The sequence below is a fragment of the Zea mays genome, chromosome 7 (assembly GCF_902167145.1).
Source record: "Zea mays cultivar B73 chromosome 7, Zm-B73-REFERENCE-NAM-5.0, whole genome shotgun sequence".
In the NCBI taxonomy this organism is placed as follows: domain Eukaryota; kingdom Viridiplantae; phylum Streptophyta; class Magnoliopsida; order Poales; family Poaceae; genus Zea; species Zea mays.
Genome location: NC_050102.1, coordinates 15,828,333 through 15,853,088, shown reverse-complemented (window position 1 = coordinate 15,853,088; position 24,756 = coordinate 15,828,333). Strand labels below are relative to the sequence as shown.

The window sequence follows — 24,756 nt, the reverse complement described above, 5'->3', positions numbered from 1 at the left end:
TTATACGGACTTGTTTTTCTGCCTCTTGAATAAGTTCAGGCCCAAAGAACTGTCTTTCTCCAGTCTGATCCCAGTATAGAGGAGTCCTGCACTTCCTGCCATATAAAGCTTCAAATGGTGACATCTTCAGACTGGCCTGGTAACCATTATTATATGAGAATTCAGCATACGGTAGACTCTTGTCCGAACTGCCTCCATGCTGAAGGGCACAAGCTCTCAACATATCCTCTAGTACTTGATTAGTCATTTCAGTCTGGCCATCAGTCTGAGGGTGATAGGCAGAACTGCAGTTCAACTTCGTACCCATATTCTCATGAAAGCTTTTCCAAAACCTGGAGGTAAACTATGATCCTCTATCAGATACGATCTTCTTTGGTACATTGTGTAAACACACAATCCGAGCCATGTATAACTCTGCCAACTGAGAACCTTTATAAGTAGTCTTGACCGGAATGAAATGGGCCACTTTGGTCAGCCAATCCACAATCACCCATATGGAATCATATCCTTTCGGGGTGCGAGGCAACCCGACAATGAAGTCCATACCAATCTCTTCTCACTTCCATTCGGCTATCTTTAGTGGGTGCAATAGTCCAGCTGGTCTTTGGTGTTCAGCCTTGACTCTTTGACACACATCACACATAGCCACATGTGCAGCCACATCTCTCTTAAGCCCATACCACCAGTACTTCTGCTTCAAATCCTGATACATCTTAGTGCTACCAGGATGAATAGAATAATCAGAGTCATGGGCCTCCTTCAATATAGTCTCACGAAGGCTGACAATCTCAGAAACACATATCCGGTCCTTGAACCATATTGTGCCTTGCTCATCCTCCGTGAATTCTGGACCTCTACCTTCAGCAATTAGATCCTTGATCTCTTGGATTTTAGCATCACCAATATGACCCTTGCGAATTTCTTGCCCCAAGGTAGGTTCCACATCAATAGTGACTCCTTCGGTATGTGCAACTATTCCTAGGTTAAGTCTCTTGAAATCCTCAACGATCTCATCGGGTAGCTGGGCAACAATAGCTAAATGGACATGTTCCTTCCGACTCAAGGCATCCGCAACTAGATTCTCCTTGCCCGAGTGATAATGAATCTCCAAATCATAATCCTTAATGAGTTCTAACCATCGACATTGCCTAAGGTTGAGATCCTTCTGAGTGAATATGTACTTCAAACTCTTGTGATCGGTGTACACTTGGCACTTGGTTCCCATAATATAATGTCTCCATATTTTGAGCGCATGTACTACAGCTGCCAGTTCTAAGTCATGAGTGGGGTAGTTCAACTCATGTTTCTGCAACTGACGAGACGCGTAGGCAATCACGTGTCCTTCTTGCATAAGCACACATCCCAAGCCTTGGTCGCATGCATCACAATAAATATCAAATCCCTTCTGTAGATCTGGCATAATCAACATGGGAGGTGACATCAATCTCAACTTCAACTGATTAAAACTATCTTGGCATTTCCAGTCCCACTTAAACTCTCTCCCCTTTTCTAGAAGTGAGGTCATAGGCTTAGCAATCTTAGAGAACCCTTCAATAAATCGTCGATAGTAGCTTGCAAGTCCCAAGAAACTTCGGATCTCAGTAACTGTACTGGGTATGCTCCACTCCACTATCTCCTTGACTTTAGCAGGATCCACTGATATCCCACCATTAGAAATGATATGTCCAAGGAATGGTACTTCATCAATCCAGAACTCGCATTTGCTATACTTGGCGTAAAGTTGATTATCTTGTAGCTTTTGTAGCACCAATCTCAGATGTTCATCATGATCACTATCACTCTTGGAATAAATAAGAATATCGTCGATGAATACCACGACGAATCTGTCAAGATACTCCATGAACACCTTATTCATCAGATTCATAAAATATGCTGGTGCATTAGTTAGTACAAATGACATAACTGTGAATTCATATAAACCATATCGAGTTGAGAAAGTCGTCTTAGGAATATCAGATGGCCTAATCATCATTTGATGGTAACCCAATCGGAGATCAATCTTCGAGAATACCCTAGCACCTCTCATTTGATCAAATAAATCTTCAATGCAGGGTAACGGATATTTGTTCTTCAAAGTAACATCATTAAGGGATCTATAATCCACACACATCCTCTATGATCCATCCTTCTTCTGTACAAACAGAACCGGTGCTCCCCAAGGTGAGGAACTCGGACGAATGTACCTAGCCTCCTATAGCTCCGTTAACTGCTTCTTAAGTTCTTTTAACTCTTATACGGGCATTCTGTATGGTCGTTTAGAAATAGGAGCAGTTCCAGGTAAGAGATCAATGACAAACTCAACTTCCCTATCTGGTGGCATCTCGGGTAACTCCTCTGGAAAGACATCAGGAAAATCCCTAACTGTTGGGGGCCTTCGGCTTTCGAAGGTCCTCAAAAACATGATTTAACAATGTTTCTGGAGTATGATACATGAACAGGTACCTTCAGACTTAGGTCAAAACCACAGTGTGAAGAAGCACAAAGAATACGAAGGATGGCGCAGAGCCGACGCTGTTCGCAGGAGAGCTTCGGCGTGATAGCAGAAAAGGAAACCGACTTAAAGGGGAAAAGGCTATTTAGACCCCGATGGATTACTATAGAGTTATTAGCAAATGTAAAGGGCATGGGTGTAATTTTACATGGGCTGCATCCCGTGCCTATAAATAGATGAACAGTGCTCCCGTACTGGACACGTTGACTTGGCATTTGCTTTTGCGTCACGCTTGTATTCTTTATCTTCCTTCAAGCCGAAGGTACACTTGTAATAAATTGTTATCTTAACTTATCCATGGTAATAAAATAAAAATAATACAATGGTAATAACATATTTGATGGGTCGTACTGTTCATGTTTCGTATAAATTCCTTCTTCATTTTTATATGTCAAATTTACGAAGGTATGCTCTTTGTAATCTTCGTCCGAAAGACATTATATCCTAAGGGAAATAATGCTCTGAAGGACAAAGAACCTTAACGTTTAACATTCTTTATGTTGCCTTGCTCTTAAGCCGAAGCATTTGAGAGCAAGTCCCCAACATTGGCGCCCACCTCCGGTGAACCCTTTTTTGACCACCTTCGGCAAGCATCGACCTTCGTCATGCCGCCATAGAAAGCTTCAGCAACATGGGCTGCTGCTCTGCAGCCGCTGGACCCGAACCAGGAGACCCTTTCTCTTCGGGAAGCCCGAAGACAGAAGAGGAAGGCCACCAGTCCAACGCCTCAGGAGGACGATTTGGACCAAGAAATCAGGAACATGGAGATGCTGCATCAACAAGTGCAAAGGAAGAAAGAAAAGATGGCCCGGCTAGCTGACCTACAAAGGCAGATAGACGAAGCCTCTGAAGAAGTTCGTCATCTTACGCAAGATGAGCAGAACCGGAGGCCCCAGTACAGAGAGCTTCACCAAGAGGGCTTCGTCAACGAGGATGACTGGTATGAGGATTTCCATCATGGAAATTTTGCTTTTGATGATGCTTCTCCTCTGTCAGCAGAACTGCAGGCTACACCTTGGCCCCTATCTTACAAACCACCTCAGCTCCCAATGTATGACAGACACTCAGATCCGAAGCAATTTCTGATGAGCTACGAAGCAACCATATCTTCATATGGTGGCAATACTGCAGTCATGGCGAAGTCCTTCGTCATGGCAGTCAAAAATGTTGCACAGACCTGGTACTCTTCTCTTCGGCCAGGAACAATCGCATCGTGGCAAAAGCTGAAAGACATGCTCATCACCAGCTTTCAAGGGTTTCAGACGAAGCCGATCACTGCTCAAGCTTTGTTCCAGTGCACTCAGGATCATGAAGAATACCTTCAGGCGTATGTCCGAAGGTTCTTACGACTGAGGGCACAGGCGCCAACAGTGCCTAATGAAATTGTTATTGAGGCCATGATTAAGGGGCTTCGACCAGGACCTACAGCCCAATACTTCGCCAGGAAACCCCCTCAGACCTTGGAGAAACTGCTTCAGAAGATGGATGAATATATCCGAGCAGATAATGACTTTCGGCAAAGAAGGGAGGAAGCTTACAGGTTCTCCAAAATGACCAGGGGCTTTGGAGGGAGAATCCACCCTAGGCACGTCAGATCTATCCATTCTACTCAGACTGACGATAGGGGAAGTCAACAACAAAGACCGCAGTATTCCTCCCAGGCTTCGGGGCAGCAACAGAACTATCCTCGGCCCCCAGCTCCAAGGGGCAGAGGCGCCAGGGGCTTCAGAGGAAGGTTTGGGGATCAGCCCAAGAAAATGTACTGCCTATTCTGCGGTGAGGACAAGGTCCATACTACCAGGATGTGCCATGTTACCATTCAAAAACAGAAAGAGATAGCAGAAGTTGCAGCCCAACAGAGCCAGCCGAAGCAAGTTATGCATACTGCTTCGTACCACTCACCATACATTCCAGAGTATGTGGGTAACCATCCTGCAGTTTCTGTTGCTTCGGCAAGCCAGCCTCAGGCATCTTGGCAACAGCCCCCACCTCCACCACCAATGCAACCCGCTTATCCCCAAGGCCAGCAACCATAAGGGAGCCAGCACAATCACCAGCAGCGAGACTTTAGGGAGCAGTCCGAAGCTCGCACAGTCAACAGTACTGTGCCAGAATCGAAGCACATCTACTAAGATATATCCTACCTCTGAAACAACTTTTACATTTGTTATCATTTACCTTTTCAATAAAAAGCAATCATTGAAAACTTAGTTCTTTTGTTGTTTTCAATTTCTTGTAATTGCTTCATCATTATCATAATGAATATGCCTTCTTCAAACATCGACGAAGCTCTAAAGATCTTGACGAAGGAATGCACTACAAGTTTTTGTCGAAGCAACAAAAGTCGTTCTTAAGGGAACACAGCGTAAGTTTTCTGCTCAAAAGTCGTTCCAAAGGGAATGCAGAGCTTACAGCGAAAAATAAACGCTGATACCGCCGAAATAAAAGGCGAAGAAGCTCCTAAGGGAGGCTTACAGCGAAAAATAAACGCTGATACCGCCAAAATAAAAGGCGAAGAAGCTCCTAAGGGAGGCTTACAGCGAAAAGTCAATGCTGATACACCGAAAAATAAACGGTGAAGCCGAAAAATAAACGGCAAAAAGATTGTGTGCTCCACTGGGGAATGTGTGTGTGCCTTCGGCGCAAATGTCATTTTGCATGTCATTTTACATCATTACATCATGAGCATAGCATAGCATCATACATCATATTGCATCAATGGCACAAGAAGGGGATACAATGTTGACCTTCGGAAAGGTAGACAATGTTGACCTACAATATTGAGCTTCGGAGATTGTTTCGAAGAAGTGCCAAGGCACAAAATAAGTTTTCAAGAAATACAGTTTCGTCACTTTGATATGAAAAGGAGATTCATTGTTCACAAAGCATAATGTTTTTTCGGAAACTGTATATTTTCATGAAATATGGATATTCTTCACGAAGCATGAAAAGAAGGGAAGGTGTTTTTTCGCCGAAGGCTCAAAAACGGTATGTACGTAAAGTTTCATGCATCGTAAAGAGTTGAATTATAAACAACTTATATATTACATTCAAAATTATAAAATATTACACACATTGTCCAGCAAATATTACATTCCAAATGTCTTTACAATAACAGCTAATCCTCTTTTAAGACTACTTCTGCAGCTTCGTTTAATAGTTGATCAACAACTTTATCCATAATAGCTTCGGCCATTTTTATAATTTCATCATCCTCCTTTGCTTTGGGGTCCGCCAATGGCTCGGCGGGCTCTAGGGGAGGAGATAGTGCGGCTGTGATGCAAAGCGTAAATAAGTTCGAAGTCATAAAATTACAACATAAAGTTAAAAGTTATTAATCAATACCTGTTCGCCTCTCGAGATCCGTACTTTTCTCAGCGACCTCTGCTATTTCTCTAGCATCCTGAATACCTTTTTCACTTTTCCTTATAATTTCTTGAGCTATCTCCCGACCGCCATTTTCCCAAATGTCGGTGAAAATTTTTCCACCAACCAAGCTTGCTTCGACCAAGGGGTCTTTTATACCTTCAATAGATAAGGCAGCCTCGGTTTGCGCCAAGGATTTCACGTATTCGCAGCCTCTTCTTTCTAAGATAGCGACAATCCCCCTAGCACCCGAAAATGCGCATATGTCCCCACGGCCACTCAAAATTTCTTCAAAAGCTTCGGCCTCGCCGCTGATCCAGTCGATTGGACCTTCAGGATCGTCCAGTACGAAGTTGCCTTCATTCGAATATGCGCCGACGCTGGCGAAACTAGTCTTAATTTTTTCCACACATTTCATGGATTTTTCATAACATCTTTCTTTCGAAGACCGAAGTTCTGCAGTTGTTTTCTCCCAATGATTTTTCCAGTAATCGCTGGTGTCTCGGTCAGTTTCGGCAATTGCACACTTTAATTTCGCTTCAGCCAGCTGTTTCTGAAGATCTTCAATTTCGCACTTCTGGGCTTCAGCTTGGGCCTTGGAAGTAGCTTCGTCTTCTTTTATTTTATTAAGCAATGAGTTTAATATTTTATCTTTCTCAAGACCTTCGTTCCTTAGCTCAATCACTTCGGAACGAAGGTTATTCAATGCCATGGTACATCTCTCGTCTTCAGCGCTTTTCTGCGCTCTAAGGGCATTGCTAAGAATAAGGCCCTGCAAAAGGAATGTGGTGTTAAAAAATAAGCACACGAATTTTTAAGCACACAAAAAGTTTATTTTCTCACCTTTAAGTTGTTGTATGCTAAGCTGTCGGCCAATTCATCTTTTGACAACACTGAGAGCCTGTCTTCTAGTGTTGGGAATCCGAAGCTTCTTGCCATCTCCCAGCAGACAGAGATCTCCTCGCTGTCTGGGAGACAATACAAGAAGTCTTCTTCTCCGCTGCCGTTGAAAATCAACGCCCCCTTTGGATATTTCAATTTTTGGGCATAGAGCTGAGCCTCTTGCTTTTCTTTTTCAGTCAACTTTTTCCCCGAAGCATGTCATAAAATATAATTGAAAGCTTCGGAAAATGCTTCGGGGGCGGCAGTGCCAGTTTCTTCAGCCAAAATTTGTTCTGCTGCTTCTGTTTCTTTGGTTTCCAAGAATTTCACCTTGGCGGGCTCTGAAGGCCCAGCTTCAGTCTCAGCTTGGTGCTTTGTTGCTTCGGCACCAAAGACTTCAATTTGCACTTCGGGAGTTTCAGCAATTTTCTTCGGAGTAGTGCTTGAAGACTTTATTGTCTCCAATACATCCAGTACATTAACCATCCTTTTTCTTTTGGGGGTCATTGCTGGACCTTTTTGGCTTTTTGGTACTTCAACTTCTGCCGAATGACTTAAAATTTCTGTTGTCTTTGTCCTCTCATCTCTTGGCTCTTCAATTCTTTCAGCCTTCGGCGTTGCAGTCAGCTTGTCAATTTCCTGTGAAGGTGCAGTCAGCTTGTCAATTTCCTGTGAAGGTGTTGGCTCTGTACTTTTCTCCGCAGCTTCTGCTACTTTTCTGGCATCGTGGATGCCTTTTTCGCTCTTTTGAATAATTTCTTGCGCCATTTCTCGGCCGCCATTGTCCCAGATATCAGTGAAAAATTTTCCGCCGATCATGCTTGCTTCGGCTGAGGGGTCTTTAATGTCTTCGGGGGACAAGGTAACTTCAGATTGCGCTAGAGATTTTACATGCTCACAACCTTTCTTCTCCAAAACAGTAGCAATTCCTCTAGCACATGAAAAAGCACATATGTCTTCGCGGCTATTCAGGATTTCTTCGAAGGCCTCAGCTTCGTGACTGATCCATTCCATCGGACCTTCGGGATTGCCTCTTGAGAAATTATCTTCGCTAGAGAATGCGCCAACGTTGGCGAAGCTGGATTTTATCTTCTTGACGCACTCTATGGATTTAACATAGCATCTTCTCTGGGATGCACGAAGCTCTTTAACATTTATTTCTAAATGATTGGCCCATTGATCACTAAGCTCTCGTTTTGTCTCCTCAAGTATACGTTCTTCTTTAGCTCTAGCTAACTGTTTCTGAAGATCTTTAATTTCGCGTTTTTGGGCTTAGCTTGAGCTTTGGAGGAAGCTTCGTCTTCCTTTATTTTGTCCACCAATGTAAGCAGAATTTTATCTTTCTCTAGAGCTTCGTTCCTCAGCCTAATAACCTCTGATCGTAGATTATTGAAAGCAATGTCATAGCTCTCGTCTTCGGCATTCTTTTGTACTCTCAGTGCGTTGCTCAATATTAAGCCCTGTATATACAAGAATTAGTATAAGAATAAAAGAATGATTCAAAAATTGTAAATTTTTAAGTATACAATTCTCGCACCTTCAGGCTATTGTATGCAAGGCTATCCACAAGATCCTCCTTCGTCATAGCGCATAATCCAGCTTCAAGCTTCGGAAACCCCATACTCTTAGCCATCTCCCGGCAGACAGATAATTCTTTATTATCAGGGAGGCAGCATAGGAAGTCATCTTCATCTGTTCCATTGAACACTAATGCTCCCTTCGGATATTTTAATTCTCTAGCATAGTGATTAGCTTCATAAATCTCTTCTTCAGATAGTTTTTTCCTCGAAGCATGCCGTACAATGTAATCGCTTATGTTGGAAGGTGCTTCGGGGGCAGCAGTGTCAATTCCTTCAACCGAAATTAGCTCTGACATTTTTATTTTTTCGGCTTCCAATGCTGCCTTTGTAACCTTTGTTTCTTCAGTTTCCAAAGGTTGTTCCTTGGAGGGCTCTGAAGGCCCAGCTTCAGCTTCGGGTTGTTGCTTCGAAGTTTCAGCAACGAAGGCTTCAATAGACACTTCACAAGTTCCAATGGTTTTCTTTGGAGTTATGCTCGAAGATTTAATTGTCTCCAAAACATCTAACACATTAACCATCCTTTTTCTTTTTGGGGTCACTGTTGGACCCTTCTGGCTTTTTTCTGACTCAATTTTTGCTGAAGCACTTAAAACTCCTAATGTTTTCGCTTCTTCAGTCTTTGCTTCTTCTATCTTTTCTGTTGCTGGCTCTTCGACTAGCTCTTTAATTCCTGGCAGCAGAGTTGATTCTTTAGCTTCGGTGGCCGAAGAGGTCTCACCGGTGAACTCAGGCACTGTGGCCAGTTCAATGTAACGTGGCCGGTGTGTGAGAACTTTTACCCTTTTCCTCTTCGACGCCGGCTCACTAGGAGCGGCTGAAGTAGTTTCCTTCGCAGAGGAAGTGTTCTTTCTTTTTTGACCCCGCACTGGATAGTGGTAGTCGGGGTACACGAACCCAATTGCGTCAAACACTCGGTTCAGTCTCTTCTTTTTTTGGCCTCCGAAGGCTGCTGACAATGCAGTATCTTCGGTCTTTGAATATACCCCAAGTAGTTCATCACTTACAGTTTCAATGCTTTTTAACCAGTCATCATCTGGCTCAACGAATTTATCTCCGAACTTAAAAGTGAACTTCAGCCTGACTAGTCCACCTTCGGCAGCCTCTTTAATGGTCTCCTGCGGCATTTCCCATTTTTCCACAAGCGGCCATACTCTGAAGGCAATGTGTTCTTGGACCAAATCTCTCGTCCCAATAAAAGAGCAAACAACTCCGAAGGCTCTCTGGCATTCTTCGGCTGATTCATTCATTTCCACCTTCGGCCTCCGCAGGCCGAAGCGTTGCCAGATGGGACGCATAATGATCTTCTTTATATCTTCTCGTGATTCCAAGTCATTCTTCATGTAAAACCATTCCGTCATCCAGTCGCCAGGCCACCTCTTTCGAAAGGTCGGCACTGGGCAGCTTGACCCAGACCGGGAGCCGAAGCTGTAGCAGCCAAAATTGTTGTGATACTGTTCCTTACCCCAGGGTTTTGTCTCGTATAACAATTCGTGTATGTTGCAGAAACTTTTCGCATCTGGTTCCAGGCCTTGGCTTCTCACGGCCCACACAAAGATATTCATCCTTATGATTGCTTCGGGGGTAAGTTGGTGAAGGTAGATTTCAAATATCTTCAACACCTCTACAACAAAGCTGTTTAGGGGAAATCGCAGTCCAGCTTTCAAGAAACTTCGGAATATTACGACTTCATTTTCCTCAGGAGTTGGACAAGTCTTCTCTCCTTCGTCGGCCCTCACAACGGACAAGTCCCGGAAATATCTTCCTCTCATGTTGACAAGATGATTTTCTTTAATACTTGATTTGCCGAAAACCGCATGGCTTGGTCGCCAAGGTCGATCTTCGGAGTCTTCACCACCACTATCCACATCATAGTTGCCACTATCCACATCATAGTTGTCGCTGTCATCAGTATCTTCAGATAAACCTTCTCTGTATTAGTCTTCGACATAGATTGAAGAAAACTCAGATGCATTTCCTCAGAAAGACTTAGCTTCGAATCACCAACAACTTTGTTATCTTCAGACATCCTTGCAAACGTTGAGAAACTGCTCTCAACTCCGAAGCCTTAAAATCTAAAAGGCCGGGCAAAGGTTGTTGCGCGTAGGCTAAAGGTTGGGTGAGTAAAAACAGTTGGCAAGAGAGCGTATCAAATAACTCGGGATGAGCTCTTATTTATACGCCCAGAGCGTTGAAAACTGGAGGGTCCCGCTTGTCAAAGACTGATTGCTATTCTAGCAAGGGGAAGGTGTTTTTTCGGACCTTCGGCTTAAGGCCTTCATCCATATCGCAATATGAATTTATCAGTACAGCAAATTAATATTGCGAGGGGCTACTGTTGGGGGCCTTCGGCTTCCGAAGGTCCTCAAAAACGTAATTTGACTATGTTTTCCAAAAGAAATATGTGAACAGGTACCTTCGAAGTCAGATTGCGAGTATACAAGAACATGGTTAAGACGAAGCTTGATTGGGACGGCGATCATGACGAAGGATAAGACGATCACGAAGCTACGTGCAGAAGAGCTTCGTCATAACGGCAGAAAGAGGAAACCGACTTAAAGATGAAAAGCCAAATTAGACCTCGAAGAATTACTATAGAGTTATTGATAAATGTAAAGGGCATTAATGTAATTTTGCATGGGCTGCGACCCGTGCCTATAAATAGGTGAACAGTATTCCCGTACTGTTCACGCTGACTGGGCATTTACTTTTGTGTCACACCTGTATTCTCATTCCTTCAAGCCGAAGGTACATTTGTAATTTATTATTATTTACACAAGTAATATAAATGGAAATAAATTGATAATTATATTTACCTAAATTATGTTACTCCTTGTACTTTGCATGAATATTCTCCATTTCTTTATCATGATCATGAGGGTATGTCCTTTATGACCTTCGTTCTAGATTCATTATATCTGAAGGGAAATAATGATTCAAAGGACGAAGGGCTTTGATATTTAACATTTTATGTTGCCTTGTTCTTGATTCATAGCATTTGAGAACAAGTCCCCAACAGGTCTCACCACCAAATTCGGGCACCAAGGCCGGTTCGATGAAGCGTGGTCGGTGAGTAAGGACCTTCACTCTTTTCCTCTTTGGCGCAGCCTCACTTAGAGCAACCGAAGTATCACCTTTTCCAGAAGTTGCGCTTTTTCTCTTTTGCCCTTTCAGCGGGTAGCGATAATCAGGGTACACAAACCCAATAGCATCGAAAACTCTATTCAGCCTCTTCTTTTTCCACCCTCCGAAGGTCGTAGATAGAGCGTTATCTTCTGTCTTTGAATATGGTCCAAGCAGTTTGTCGCTTGTAGCTTTGATGCATTTCAGCCAATCATCATCTGGCTCAATAAACTTACCCTCGTATCTGAAGGTGTATTTCAACCTAACTAGTCCACCTTCGTCAGGCTTGCTGATGGTTTCCTTTGGCATTTCTCATTGCTCTACAAGAGGCCACACTCTGAAGGCTATGTGCTCCTGGACTAAATCCCTCGTTCCGATGAAAGAGCAGACTATGCCGAAGGCCTTTTGGCATTCTTCGGCTGCATCATCAATTTCCACCTTCGGCTTCCTAAGGCCGAAGCGCTGCCAGATAGGACGCATAATAATATCTTTGATGTCTTCTCGTGCCTTTAAATCATTTTTCACGTAAAACCATTCCTTCATCCAGTCCTCAGGCCATCTTTTCCAGAAGGTTGGCACGGGACAGCTCGAGCCAGAGCGAGCGACGAAGCTATAACAGCCAAAATTGTTATGATATTGCTCTTTGCCCCAGGGTTTCGTCTCATATAACAATTCATGCATATTGCAAAAGCTTTTTGGATTTGGCTCCAAGCCCTGGCTCCTCACAGCCCAGACGAAGATTCCCATTCTTATGATTGCTTCGGGCGTAATTTGATGAAGGTAGACTTGATAGATCTTTAAAACCTCAACCACAAATTTGCTTAATGGAAACCGAAGTCCAGCTTTAAAAAAGCTTCGGAAGATCACAACTTCATTCCCTTCGGGAGTAGGCACAGTCCTCTCTCCGTCATCAGCCCTTATAGTAGACATGTCCCGAAAATATCTTCCCCTCATATTATCGAGATGACTCTGTTTAATAGATTGATTTTCCAAAAACTGCATGACTTGGTCGCCAGGGTCGATCTTCGGAGTCTTCTCCGCCACTTTCCACATCATAACTGTCACTATCACCAGTGTCTTCAGATAAACCTTCTAAAATCTCCCTAGTAATCTTCTCTGTATTTGTCTTTGCTATCGATTCAATAAAGCCAAGATTCTTCTCCTCAGAAAGGCTCAGCTTCGTTTCAACAATAGCTTTTTTGTCTTGAGACATCTTCGGAAATGTTGAAAGCGTGCTCTTAAAGCCGAAGCTAAAGAAAATCTAAAAAGCCAGGCAAGCGTTGGTGTGCAAAGAACTAAAAATTAGGAAGGCAAGAGCAGACGGCAAGAAAGCGTGCTAAATGTGCTCGCGGTGCGCTCTTATTTATATGCCCAATACGTTGCAAGCGGCAGGGCCCCGCTTGTCATTGTCTATTGCTATTCTAGCAAAGGGAAGGTGTTTTTTTGGACCTTCGGCTTAAGGCCTTCGTCCATATCGCAATCTGAATTTATCATTCTAACAAATTAATATTGCGAGGGGCTACTGTTGGGGGCCTTCGGCTTCCGAAGGTCCTCAAAAACATGATTTAACAATGTTTCTGGAGTATGATATATGAACAGGTACCTTCCGACTTAGGTCAAAACCACAGTGTGAAGAAGCACAAAGAATACGAAGGATGGCGCAGAGCCGAAGCTGTTCGCAGGAGAGCTTCGGCGTGATAGCAGAAAAGGAAACCGACTTAAAGGGGAAAAGGCTATTTAGACCCTGATGGATTACTATAGAGTTATTAGCAAATGTAAAGGGCATGGGTGTAATTTTACATGGGCTGCATCTCGTGCCTATAAATAGATGAACAGTGCTCCCGTACTGGACACGCTGACTTGGCATTTGCTTTTGCGTCACGCTTGTATTCTTTATCTTCCTTCAAGCCGAAGGTACACTTGTAATAAATTGTTATCTTAACTTATCCATGGTAATAAAATAAAAATAATACAATGGTAATAACATATTTGATGGTTCGTACTGTTCATGTTTCGTATAAATTCCTTCTTCATTTTTATATGTCAAATTTACGAAGGTATGCTCTTTGTAATCTTCGTCCGAAAGACATTATATCCTAAGGGAAATAATGCTCCGAAGGACGAAGACCTTAATGTTTAACATTCTTTATGTTGCCTTGCTCTTAAGCCGAAGCATTTGAGAGCAAGTCCCCAACACTAACCACACGGATGTTGTCACCAACAAACTTCCCATCCACTAAGAATACAGCAGGTCTGGTAGAGGCAGTTACTATAATTTCAACTTCAAATCTTTCTCCTTTAGAGCTGGTAAGTTCTACAGTACCCCTAGCACAATGTATAACGACCTTTGCCTTTCTTAACCATGACATACCAAGGATCAGATCTATACTGCTTTCCTCTAATACTATAGGGGTAGCCCAGAATTCTCTTCCCATAATTGTCAATGTCAATCTATGTGTCATATAATTTGCCTCAACAGACCCTTTAGGTGTAATTACTACCATTGGTGTTTTCATATTTTGCAATGGTAACTCATTTGTGTTGGCATATCGAGCAGACATAAATGAATGTGTAGCACCAGAATCAAATAATATTGCAGCAGGAATTGCATTAATATAAAACATACCAATAGCGATGTCAGCTCCCTCAGCAGTGACATCAGCACTGACTTGATTAACCCTGTCAATAGTGAATCCCTTGCCAGATCCTGGAGTCTGCTGCTTGTTCTGCACGGGTGTAGTAGCAATCCTCTACGAACATACATTTGCATAATGTCCAGTCTTACCACACTTGTAGCATGTGGTGCCTGCACTCTGTCCTAAGAATTTTGCCGGGGTGCTAGTGGGGGCAGCCTGACGAGTCGGTGGAGTCCCCTGTGATGTGTACTGAGCTAGGCGTTGGCCTCCTCCAGTGCGAACCGGTGTACCCTGGGGTGGAACATAGCGAGGACGAACAATGCTGCTCCCCTGACCCTGGGATATTGCCTTCCTCTTCATGACCCCCAGCTGAACACGATTGTGTTCAATGGCTAGGGCCTTGTCAAGCAGCCTCTAGAATGAAGGAAAGGTATGAGCCACTAAAGCATACTGCAGAGGTCCATTAAGTCCTTCGATGAAGTGTTCTTGCTTTCTCTCATCTTCAACCACTTCATCCAGTGCATATCTGGATAGCTAAATGAATCTGTCGCGGTACTCGCTGACTGACATGCTCCCCTGCTTCAGCGACAGAAATTCCTTCTTCTTGATCTTCATCAGTCCAACAGGAATATGATAATTTCTGAACTGAGTAGCAAATTCCGCCCATGTGATAGTATCAACAGCATTGTGGGCAGCAACATAAGAATCCCACCAATCAGCAGCAGGACCAGTAAGACAACCAGAAGTATAGAGAACCTTCTCCCGATCAGAGCACTGTGCAATAATCAACATCTTCTTCACTGACTTCAGCTAGTCATCAGCGTGCAGAGGATCTGGAGAGTTGGTGAACGTCGGTGGCTTGTGGCTGATGAACTCCCGGTGCATGTCCCAGGGTGGAACTGGTGGTGGTGGCAGTGGTGCTTGCTGCTGTTGCACCCTTCGCTCCTGGCGCATCTCCTCCCTCTCTTGGCACATCTCCTGACGCTCCTGTCGCATCTGCGCGTGCATATCTGTCATAGTATCAGTCATCTGTTGCATTATCTGCATCTGGCTGCAACTGCTGGATCAGCCCCGGCTGGTGGAGGATTTGGAGTATCCATCTCTGCTTGTTGTTTTTGTTGTCTAAGTACCCTTCGATTGTCTCGATTGGGGGTAGATCAATTCCTCCTCTCTTCCTGGTATTGACCATCTGAGTTAGAAACACATGGTAAGAAAGAAAGGATTGTAGACAAGGCGAGTAATAACACACATAATAACAAAGTGTATAGAGATAAATGTCACAATATCATAAAAGTAATTATTACATAGCGAAAGTCTTATGAAAATAAAATATAAATATAAAGCGAACTAAAGTCCATCCTTGGCGCCAATAAGTCGAATGGGAGACGCCACCTAGATCAAGTCGAACTCCTCGTTGTGCGGCCCCTCCTGGGCCACCTGTTCCTCTCCTGTGGGGGTTTATATATCGCAAGTCTGAGCTCACAAAAGATCATAGCTCAACAAGTCGTGGGAAATAATGTGCATGAACTCATCAAAGGTGAGAAGTTCATGTGATGTGTAAGGCTGATACACAATAGGGGTTAAAGCTGAGCATTGCTTTTAATAAGTTGGTCAAATTTTATTAGCAATTACTAGATGTAAGTAAATACCAAACCATAATAAGAATAGAACAAAATTAATAAATAATCCCATGCAATGCAAATGACAAATTGAATTTAGTTCCATAGTTTAATCATGCGAGAGTCCTGAGCTTCTCATGACCGCGAGCACGGCCAGTATATCAGTTTTACACTCTGCAGAGGTTGTACCCTATAGCCACAAGTCATGTTACCCATCTTCCACGGGGTTGTATGGGCCCCCAAACACCTCTACCAAGGAAGCGAGGCAAGGTAACACTACGAGGCCTTTACCTAGTTCCACTAGCTTCAGAAAACCCGCTACAGTTTCTAGAAAGAGCAATGCAGGAATCCCCCATCTGACAGCCATCACAACAAAATCAACCCGGGAACCTCCCTACACGCCTACTCCCCTACTGCCCTTGCCCCTATCGGGTAAGGTAGTCCTCCACTAGCTTTTCTAGTTAGTGAGTCAAGGGCGTCTCATTCCACCCTTGTGGTGGCACGCGTTTCTCAAGTTAAGCTCCATGTTCCAATTAAAAATAATGAACTTGACATGAATAATAAATAAAATAACAGAATAATTAGAACATGGACATAATGTAATATTAAACCCAAAACCTTATAAAGCAATAGCAAAACTACCCAGATGATTCAGGGGTGAACAAGGTAAAAGGATAATCAGTCTAGGGTGACATATTGGGTCCCATCAAAATTAAACCTATGCATGAATAAGTGATAATAAAGAACATTATTGGGTAATAAAAGTGGTTAAGGGCATAATTTGCCTTCAATGAGCTCCTGCTCAGCAACTTCTACCTGCTGAACACCGGGATCCTCAGCCACTGGCTCTTCGAGGTATTGCACGGCGTAGAATCTTCTCACCGACGACTCGCGGTATGGCGGCGGAAAACCAATCCGACGAGCAATTTCGGGTGCCCGAGACGTTCTCCAGCGACGATTTTCCCCCACACGTTCCGAGCACAATGCCGAGGACGCCTGATCCCAACTTGGCCCCCAAACACCGGCGTAGACACAAGGACTTCGTGGCGGGCGGCGGCGGCGAGTTGGATTTGGCGCACACGTCAGCGCAAGAGGGTATAGGGGAGGAGAAGAGAGTGTGCAACCGTTATATGGTCCATGGAGGTGATCAGCTAGTATCGGCGTCGGCGGGATCATGGGATATGCTCGCTGCGGATCTCGCAGGCCCCGTTGACGCAGCCGCGCGAAGGAGAGTGTGACGGGTGGGCCCCAAGCGCAGTGAGGTGAGTGGGGCGACGTGGGCATGACTCCGCGACTGACGGCCGGGCCCCATTCGTCAGGGTGGAGTGCGTGAAGGTGAAAGGGATTCGGGCCGCGCATGAGTGATTAGGTGGGCCGGCGCAGTGGTCATGGGCGGGGAGCCAAAGAATGGGCCCAAGCGCATTTTTCTTGTTATTTTCTTTTTTCCTTTTCTGGTTTCTTTTTCTTCTTTGTTTTTAGAATTCAAATTTGAATTTAATTTTTTGTTATGAGATTCACCATTGATCAAAATGTACCACATTCAAATGTTAGTGTAAAGAAATATATTTTATTTTACCTCATTTGTTTAGTATTTTCTTCTCTTTTCTCAAATTCTAAAATTCCACTTTTAATTCTAAATTCTATTTTGATAATTTATGTCTTTCTATAAATTTTTTATTACTGTCATATGCACACACAATAAACTCCAACATGATGCATGTTGTATTTTAGGTGCCCTTTGTTTTTATTACTCACTCTTGCTTATAATTATTCTCTTGTTATAAGGAATAGATGACACACAAATAAGGAGATCAACTATATTTTCACTGTATATATTTTTGGGTATTACAAATCCTACCCCTTAATAAGAATCTCGTTCTCGAGATTTAGAAAGAAATAGGGAAAATATGAGTAAATTCTATGGGAAGCTCTTTTCTTTTTTTTCCAAGTAGTTTTGACCATCTGTAAGTCGAAGGCGAAGGCGACGCCCATTCCGTTAGTAAGTCGAAGGCGACGCCCATTCCGTTCCGCTGTACGCCGCCGCCGCCAGGTCCAATCCAACCAACCAACCTGACAACGCAGCGTTCCACTGGCCGATGCGATGGCGATGCCACGACCGCGCGGCGGCAAGAGTACAAAAATACTCCCGTCCTGGTACAGTACACCTCCAGCTTTTCGTTCCCGTCCTCGTTGTTATTCCGTTTTCCCCCCTTCCCTCTCTCGTCGCGTACAGCTGGACGCCTCCTCCCTTCCTTTCTTCTCGCTGTTGCTGTTGGCTGTTGGCCTGTTGCCTGCCTCGCCTCCGTCCCCTCGTCGCCTCCACCTCCACCTCCTCGGTCACAGAGAGAGAGAGAGAGAGAGAGAGAGAGAGAGAGAGGGGGAGGGAGAGAGGGAACCCGGAGACCGCCACCAAGTGTGAGGCAGAGGAGGAGCATGGCGGCGCCGCCGTCGAGGTCCCGGGGCGACTACGACCACCTGATTAAGCTCCTGCTCATCGGCGACAGCGGTGCGTGTCCCTCCTCCCCTTGACCAATCCCCCGAGGAACACGCCGCCTCCCGACCCTCCGCGGCTCCGGTCTGGCTCTTGATTGGCTAGCGATGTAGGCTGTTCCTCTAGCGTTTCTGCATCTCCGGAGGAGTCAGAGCGGTACGGAACGGGCTGTCTGTTGCCCAGGGTTCAAGGAACAGGGTCTCGTTTCTAGTAGTCTACTAGTACCTTCGTTTCTAGTACTACAGCTACAACCCTTGGCTGAAGCATAACGAGCGATGCGTGGCGGTTAATGCTTTATTATTGATGTAGAGTAGACGCTGCTGCTTGGTACACTAGACTTGAGTTCTTGTTCTTGAGACACCAGTCCTCCGGTCGGGTGAGAGCCATGCTATAGACATGGATGAGCTTTTATGCATGCATCAGAGCTGAATTTGTACCCTTGCAGTCGTGCTTTCATTTACCTGTCCTTTGCAGGAGGCAACACGGGGCGAGAAATTCCCACAACAGATGCCTCCCCCCCCCCCCCCCCCCCCCCTCTCTCCCTTTTGTACACGCTTCTGCTGTGATCATCCGCTATTTTTCTTGCCGTGCAAAGTTTACACCTTGCTTGAAGCCTTAGTTTGCTGAGTTTTTAGGTAGGCCAGAAATTTCGGGGGGTGTAAAAGTGGAGAGGTGTCAAATGTTGCCTATGTTCGGTTGTTCCAATTCTATGTGGATTGAAGTGTATTGAAATGGATTGAGATGTATTTTGACTTTCTATGATTTAAACCGACTTAATATCATGCAATCCACATGGATTAACGGTGAAACGAACAAGCCCTTAGTTATAGTCGTTCCAATCCAACTCCATAAAGAGGCTTGCAGTTGATTATGTTTTTGGTCGCATCACTAAGATCGGATCGAACAGTCGAGTTAGGTTTGCTGTTTAGTTTTACTGCCCACTCCTAGCTCCTAAACACTCGAGAAAATTGGATTTTTTTTTGCACTCCAAACAATATGCTTCACACTTTTGTCATTCGTAACATTGATTTTGCCAAAATAGGACTCAGGTTTCAATGCCATTTTGGACATTTCTGCCCTTCTACGCTATCCCCCCCCCCTCTCTCCCTTTTGTACACGCTTCTGCTGTGATCATCCGCTATTTTTCTTGCCGTGCAAAGTTTACACCTTGCTTGAAGCCTTAGTTTGCTGAGTTTTTAGGTAGGCCAGAAATTTCGGGGGGTGTAAAAGTGGAGAGGTGTCAAATGTTGCCTATGTTCGGTTGTTCCAATTCTATGTGGATTGAAGTGTATTGAAATGGATTGAGATGTATTTTGACTTTCTATGATTTAAACCGACTTAATATCATGCAATCCACATGGATTAACGGTGAAACGAACAAGCCCTTAGTTATAGTCGTTCCAATCCAACTCCATAAAGAGGCTTGCAGTTGATTATGTTTTTGGTCGCATCACTAAGATTGGATCGAACAGTCGAGTTAGGTTTGCTGTTTAGTTTTACTGCCCACTCCTAGCTCCTAAACACTCGAGAAAATTGGATTTTTTTTTTTTGCACTCCAAACAATATGCTTCACACTTTTGTCATTCGTAACATTGATTTTGCCAAAATAGGACTCAGGTTTCAATGCCATTTTGGACATTTCTGCCCTTCTACGCTATTCTGTCTTTTCCATATGGGTACGTAGAAACAGAAGGACAAAAATATTTGAAATGTCATCGAAACCAACGGTGACATATTCTGAGTCCTAATTTTGGGAAATCAACATTAGGAATGACAAAAGTGCGCAACATGATGTTTGGAGTCCCAAAAATCCAATTCTCCAATCTCAACCATGCGATAGAGCCCTTGAACACTTCCACAGGAGCATGCCAAATCATGAAGTTGGTTGTGTCAGTATGCTCAGTATTTGGTTTAGTAACTTCTATGACACTTGATACGGCCACTTACCCAGTATTCTCTGGATCAATAATTCAAAATTAGGTATATGTGGAAAGATAAATAAGAAAAAACAGGACTGTGATGATTTTTTCTTATTGAGACAATTGGGAGGACAAATGGTCACATCTTGTCTGCACTTACCATCTGTTTAGTTGGGATAGAATCGTTCCTCATTCACCTTATGTTGTTTATCTACTTTCTATCAGGCAATTAAATGTATTCCTCTGTTAATTGGCCTTCACATGTTGGAATTCCATCTCCATCTTCTTTTAGCTGTCCATTTTTCTTCATATGCATGCTGATTGTGCTGTCATCACATTGGCAGTTGTTAGCTTGCATGGGTTTCGTTGTGCAACTGCATATTTAGCTTCAGTTGTCTTATTTTGTGCAACAGACTATTCATCAGCTATACTTTTTGGAAGTTTTTGTTGGGGGGTGGGGGTGAGGGAGGATGAAATAACCATGGTGATTTGTGCAAAGGGATTACCATGAACGCCTGTCTGTAACATTTGATTTAGAACTTGACATGCACAGAATATACCAACAATATACATATACATGCACAAAATTCTACATACTTTTTTCTCAATTAAAGTAGGTGTTATCTTCCTCTTAAATTTTGTATTGGACAGTCAGAACCCTGTGAAGTCTATTCCCTTGCTGTTCACTGTACTCAGTGATGATCCACATCCTTGCCGGTGTGTTGTATTCTGTAGTTTCTCTCCTTGACGAATATCTTTTGCTCAAACTTTTATGTGTTGCAATAACTTCCCTCACATAACATAAAGCCCAGTCTAATGGGAGCCCGATTTCTACTTCCAGGAGTTGGAAAGAGTTGCTTGCTGCTGCGCTTCTCTGATGACACATTCACAACAAGCTTCATCACCACCATTGGGTATGGACACAGGCAACATTATCCTCTCTTTTAGTCATTCGTGTATGGTAATATTCTAAACTTCACCTTTTTTTCCCATCTTCTGTAAAGCATTGATTTCAAGGTTAGGACGGTTGAGCTTGATGGAAAGCGTGTAAAGTTACAAATTTGGGACACTGCTGGTCAAGAACGTTTCCGAACAATTACTACTGGTAATTATTTTCGCCTTTTTTTAGAAAAAACAAAACTCTGATCCTCTTGTGGTGCTACTACCGTAGGCATAATTTCAGAAGCACCCTATACATGACCTTAAGAAGGCTCAATCTAGACCAAGACATTAACACTTACAAAATGATAGATTTATTTGTGTCCTGAAATTATACACATCTGGTACTTTTTTAGAGGAAGGGATGGAAAATAGTTTGATGCGATTAAAAAAACACAACTGTCTTGTGGCTAAGCTGGGCTGACTGAGCCATGACTTATTAGTAAAATCTTGTTTATTATTATGGGTTCCGAAAGAGCTAAAGCCCACCTTGATCATGAAGTATATACAGAAAACTGCCTAAGCCTGAAGGTTCAGGAAGTACATGCCACTACACGTCTGGTGTTGACTAGTTTCACATGATGAGTAAACTATAACGGTTATATGTCGTTCATCTGTAAATCTTTCAACGGCGACACGTATTTCATGTATAGGTCGGTAAATCAGCGACATGGTACTGGGTGCTGGATCGCATATATTTTCCATAGCCTAGCGAATGCAAAGTCGCGATCCATTTTGTCGATCTTCAAGCAAAATACCTGTTCCTTTGATTTACTGTTCTTTTTTTCTTCTCTCCCCCATTTTGCAGCCTACTACAGAGGAGCCATGGGCATTCTGCTTGTATACGATGTCACGGACGAGTCATCCTTCAACAGTACGCAACATGCACCACGCGCATTTCCCATTCGTCGACAGAAGATATGGAGATGCTAGCCACTTCATTCGTTTTTTTTTTCTTCCTTCCTTCTTAATTAACTTGTAGACATTAGAAACTGGATCCGCAACATAGAGCAGCACGCGTCTGACAACGTGAACAAGATTCTGGTGGGCAACAAGGTCGACATGGACGCGAAGCGGGTACGTTACGCGGCTTTCTTTACGATCACCTGCTGCTGCTGCCTGCTGCTACCGCTGGGCGGCACCCCCACGCGGCTGGTTTTCCTTTTTTTTTTCTTCCCCGTGCCCTAACAAACTCCCCCGGCCCCTGTCGTTAGCAGGTGGTGTCCATGGCTCAAGGCCAGAAGCTTGCAGACGAGTACGGGATCAAGTTTTTCGAGACGGTAAGAGTCCGTTGATTAACACCAGCTCGCAGGCCGGTTGTCGTATTAACACCCTGCTAAGCTGGTGAGTGTGTCTGTATGCAGAGCGCGAAAACAAACCAGAATGTGGAGCAGGTCTTCTTCGCCATGGCGAGGGACGTGAAGCGAAGGCTCACCGAGACCGTTGCCGCCGCGGCCGAGGTAGCTCCGTAGCTGTGTTATCCCCATCCCGTTGATTGATTGCCATGTTAAGTCGTCGCCCCTAATAAATCTTCACAAAACCATGCGCAGCCTCCGGCTATCCAGATCAGCAGGCCGGACTCGGGCCAGGCCGGCGCAGCCTCGTCGACGAGGTGGTCATCGTCCTGCTGTAGCACCTGATCTGCCGCCGTGTGTGTGGCTGGCTCTGGCTGCTATAGGTTACTGCTTACCGCGTGGTGTGTGTGTGTGTTTACTTCCTCCGGTGCCAAGCCAAGATTTAAATTTCGCTCCAAAGATTTGCCGGAGCAAACGTGTAGGCAGATAGCTAGGCTGCTGTGCTGGGTTTGCTTGCTTCTGTCGTGTAAACAAAACCCTTGAGAGACGGTAGTGTCTGATTGTGTCGGAACATGACATGCTTGTACATTATTAGTGCATCGTATATCCAGCTGTTGCTCCCATGTGCACTGCGCAGGGCACAAGTTTGCGTTGGGGTTTTTTTTTGTATGTTTTATTTATACAGAAAATCGCTGCTTAAATTCTAAAAATAATTTGAGATAATCCAACCATTTGCCTATCCGATCCAGAAACCGAACCTCCATATAGATGGCAACGGGTACCCGATACCTGATGGGTATTTACTCTATGAGTTATGTATATGGACTAAATATTTTATCCATTGGTTTTTTATTGGCAAAAATCTTCATTCAATTGGTAAATTGGTTTTAGAACATTCTGCTCTCACACATGCCCGTAACCGTAGGTATAAAATAACTAGTACAAACTTGACCAAAAGACATGAACTTGAGCACTTAGCCTAGCCCAAAACAAATAAATCGCCAGCTATATAATCTCTTTCTACTTTACAAGTCAATAGACACACATGCATAGTCCATAGACTATCATATTCCTTCTCATCCTGATCGTAACATCGTCCAATCAATCATGTAAGTATTGTTTCCAAGTAGCTTTTATAGTTGTTTCTTGTGCAACTATGTAATTAGATATTATTTCTATAGATCTAAGCACAATCCTGGCTATGTAGTTTGATTTTTGCAGCCACATGTGTCTATAATATTAGAAATCAAATGTCGTGATGCTTAATTATGGCACATGGTTGATTCAAATTTGATGTTTAGTAGCTGGTTTTTTATAATTCATTATATTTGTTGAATGATGCTTACCTGTTTACTGCATATGATATATGTCTAATCTTTGTGGGTGCGGGTGACCCGACGAGTGGGTATGGGTATGGGCTAAATCCATACCCACCAGCGAATATGAGTAACCTGACAGATTTTTTTGTCGTAGGTATATGTACGAGATAGTAATACCCGATGGTGGTAGGTATTTACCCATTGCCATCAGTCCTCTATCTGTTTGGTTTGTGTCATGGATCTACTTCGATAGTCACTAGTACTAGTAGTAGGTAGTGATTCCGCAGTCGAATGAGTTCATTCCGCAAAAAATGCCAGACCCATTCTGCTTGAACTCATGCAGCCGCTTGATGTCTTCAAATTTCACGGTGTCAAAAAGGAAAAACTAACCAAGTTTGAAAAAAATATTTATCTCGCCTTCTCCTAATCGCAAAATCAAAATATTACACTTCTATAAATTTGGACACATTGTTGTTACGTTAGTGAAAACATTACTGACCGAAATCAATAACTCCGATCAATCTGAAAATTTAACAGATTAAACTAGATAACATCATGAAACAAATCCAACTAAAATCATGTCGATTGGATATTCAGCTCTAAAGTTATTAACGGAACAAGCTTACAGTTTCCAAAGAGTAACGAAAATTAATCGAGATCTAATTTCGAAATTAATCAATAATGAGAAAAGATTAGTATCTCAGACTTTGTAGGTCAGTAAATAGATGCATTAGTAATGATCTAGATAAATCAAAACATCAGTAACAATTGAAAACCAAGATTCAATCTAGAATCGAAACTAAGAATGCAATTAGTCAACAAAGAGAGAGGAATAATGTTATCGTACTAATCTTGCATAATCAACTCTTTAATCATCAAGATTTGTATACAATGAGTGCTCTCCAAAAGCACTAGAAAGTTATCTAACGAACTCTCAAAAAACCTAGACTAATATCTCAAATAGATCTACTCTTATGGTCTATCTACTCTAATCCTCGTCCTAAAAAGAACAATATTTGATCTATATTATAATTATAAGGACCAACAATACTAATCTGCCTCGAAGCCAAACCCTCCT

General features: G+C 43.4%; 1 protein-coding gene across 2 annotated transcripts; it reads left to right on the top strand.

Moving 5' to 3' along the window:
• The first annotated feature begins 17,650 nt into the window (after positions 1-17,650).
• On the top strand, positions 17,651-23,006 carry LOC103632090 (ras-related protein RABE1e-like). 2 transcript variants are annotated; one of them, XM_020540687.2, is made up of 8 exons: positions 17,651-18,221; positions 20,967-21,039; positions 21,130-21,230; positions 21,873-21,938; positions 22,047-22,141; positions 22,282-22,344; positions 22,429-22,524; positions 22,615-23,006. In XM_020540687.2, exons 1-8 carry the CDS (start codon positions 18,149-18,151, stop codon positions 22,702-22,704), a joined length of 657 nt encoding a protein of 218 aa, XP_020396276.1. In that variant the 5' UTR covers positions 17,651-18,148; the 3' UTR covers positions 22,705-23,006. The 2 variants fall into 2 exon arrangements, with proteins under 2 accessions (XP_020396276.1, NP_001333525.1); NM_001346596.1 differs by lacking the exon at positions 17,651-18,221 and having other exon boundaries at positions 22,615-23,000.
• The last annotated feature ends 1,750 nt before the right edge of the window (positions 23,007-24,756 follow it).